Genomic DNA, 2,594 nt, shown 5'->3' with positions numbered 1-2,594 from the left:
ATAACACTTTTTTCAAGTTATTGACATTGTAAGTTATGTGAAGAAAAGTATGTAATGTTTAGTAATAAAAGCATATTTATAGATGTGAAGAAAAAAGAGGGGATGAGATGCAGAGAAAAGAAACACTATTGTTACATCCTATAATTCAAATTCAAAATACGACGTGATATATGTGTTGCCGTTACGCGCTGTTTTTCTGCGCGCGAAACAACAGGCTGTCTTGCTCGTCCTTCAATACAAATATTAAAATAACAACATATGTGGAAGAAAATATGAAGAAAAGAAAGGGAAAGAAAAGGACAAGCGTGAAGTGCTTCTCAGATAAAACCCTTTGTTTGATTACTGCATTCGTCTCTCTCTCTTTCTCTCTTTCTCTCTTTCAACTCACCCTAGTGAGAGAAACAAAGAAACAAACATAGGCACAGTTGAAAATGGCTCTGCACATCTTCTCTTACCAACCATGAAGAACTTCTTTCTTTGAAGAGAATGGCTCTCGGTGACGATGCACAGCACCACTCTCCCTCCATCCTCGATGCGCTTCTCTGCGAAGAGCGTGACACCTTCGACGAAGATTTCGATGCGAACGGCGCTGAGTGTGAGATCAACGACGATGACCCATCTGGGAGAAAGTTGCAATCTTTGCCTTTGGCTTTGCTTCAAAATGATCTGTTCTGGGAAGATGAAGAGCTTGTGTCTTTAATCTCGAAAGAGGGAGAGACCCATTCGTGTTCTCTTAGTGCCATTGCCGATGGGCCCTTAGAAGGCTCTCGTGTGGAGGCTGTGAACTGGATTTCAAAAGTCTGTGGACATTATGGGTTTTCTGCTTTGACCACAGTTCTTGCTGTTAACTACTTTGATCGGTTCATCCCATGTCTGAGGTTTCACAGGGACAAGCCGTGGATGACACAGCTCACTGCCGTTGCTTGTTTGTCCCTTGCTGCAAAAACCGAAGAGACCCATGTGCCGCTTCTTTTGGACCTTCAAGTATGTTTTTTGATCTAAGATGAACCCTAGGTGTTTGTTGATATGACTTATTGTTTCGTTTCTCATGCACTTGCCTTTCTTTGGTTGGTGGCTTTTTAGGTGGAGGAATCGAGGTTTGTGTTTGAGGCCAAGACCATTCAGAGAATGGAGCTGCTAGTGCTGTCAACTCTTAAATGGAGGATGCATCCGGTGACTCCAATTTCTTTCTTTGAACACATTGTCAGAAGGCTTGGTTTGAAGAGTCGCTTGCATTGGGAGTTTCTATGGCGTTGTGAGCGGGTTCTTCTCAATGTCACTGCGGGTATGTAGCAAAAATTTCTAGTATGGATTTAAATGTTAATTAATGAAACACTAGATATTCATGTTAAGCCAATTGGAGTTGTGCCATTATGATCGCTGACATCTGTGTATGGAATTTCATGATTGTTGTCAGATTCAAGGGCTATGAGTTATCTTCCTTCTACATTGGCTGCTGCTACCATGATCCATGTTATTAAAGAGATTGAATCATTTAACGCTACGAAGTACATTGATCAGCTTCTTGGTTTACTAAAGATTAGCGAGGTCCGTCTCTTTAACTTCATTGATTCTCTGTCTCTCGTGTTCTTGTTTGTTAAATATTTGAATTTGTCATTGATTTGGTGAGTAATTGAAAAATGTTGGTGGTATCTTATAGGAACAAGTGAACCAGTGCTACAAGCTCATGCAGAAAATATTAGGTCGCTATGAAGGCATTTACAGCCTTCACCAGAAACGCAAGCGTCTAACTGAACCAAGTAGCCCAGGTGGTATCCTTGATTCAACTTTCAGCTGTGATAGCTCAAATGATTCGTGGGCATTGTCATCATCAGTCTCACTCTCACTGGAGCCGCTGTTTAAGAGGAGAAGACCTCAGGACCAGCAAATGCGACTGCCTTCTGTTAGTCGCGTGTCAATTGATGTTCTTAATAGCCCTCGTTAATGATCTCAGTATTTACTTCCAATGTGGTAGCTTTCTTTCACATAAATCTGGCAGTCATGTTGTCCAAATGCAACTAAATTATGTTCTTAGTTATATAGACATTTCTAGCCAAAATTTGAAAAATTAATGAGGCAGAGACTGAGATTTCCTCCACTTTATTGTTTGAGGTGGATAAGATATCTGATACCGAGTAGAAATACAAGTTATAAACTTGTAGTCCTACCTGTGAGTTATATTTTCATTGCCGTTTTTAATCATCCTACTCATGACATTGGTCCCAGAGCACATTCAAGATATTTCCTTTGCTTATTATCTGCCAATCGGCCGATCTATCCTCTGTTTCTGCGTATTAAGAACTGCATATCGAGATTTCTAACTGCTAATCAAAGATGTGTTAAATGTCTTCAGTGAAAGTTTAGATTTATCAATGAATTTCTTGTACATGATCAAACCAACCCTTTAAGAAATATGTGCCCCACTAGGTCTAGGAGTTGCTCGTGGATCCTTTTGCCAATGCATATCTTTCTGTTACTCTCCCGGGGGGGTACAAGGTACTCACACAGATATGGAACCCCATCTTTCCGAAAACGTAGATGTTTACTTCTCTGGCCATCCGAATCTGTTTTGTATCTAATGCAAGTCTGGCAAA

The 2,594-nt window shown here is 40.5% G+C and overlaps 1 protein-coding gene across 1 annotated transcript; it reads left to right on the top strand.

Annotated features, from left to right (window-relative positions):
* Positions 1-280: 280 nt before the first annotated feature.
* LOC108332489 (cyclin-D3-2) lies at positions 281-2,165 on the top strand. The gene is made up of 4 exons (XM_017567779.2): positions 281-984; positions 1,084-1,285; positions 1,418-1,548; positions 1,661-2,165. Exons 1-4 carry the CDS (start codon positions 487-489, stop codon positions 1,943-1,945), a joined length of 1,116 nt encoding a protein of 371 aa, XP_017423268.1. The 5' UTR covers positions 281-486; the 3' UTR covers positions 1,946-2,165.
* Positions 2,166-2,594: the final 429 nt, after the last annotated feature.

Source organism: Vigna angularis, chromosome 1 (assembly GCF_016808095.1).
Source record: "Vigna angularis cultivar LongXiaoDou No.4 chromosome 1, ASM1680809v1, whole genome shotgun sequence".
Classification (NCBI taxonomy): Eukaryota; Viridiplantae; Streptophyta; class Magnoliopsida; order Fabales; family Fabaceae; genus Vigna; species Vigna angularis.
Note: the sequence above shows the minus strand (reverse complement) of the source record. Positions and strands in the feature narration are given on the sequence as shown.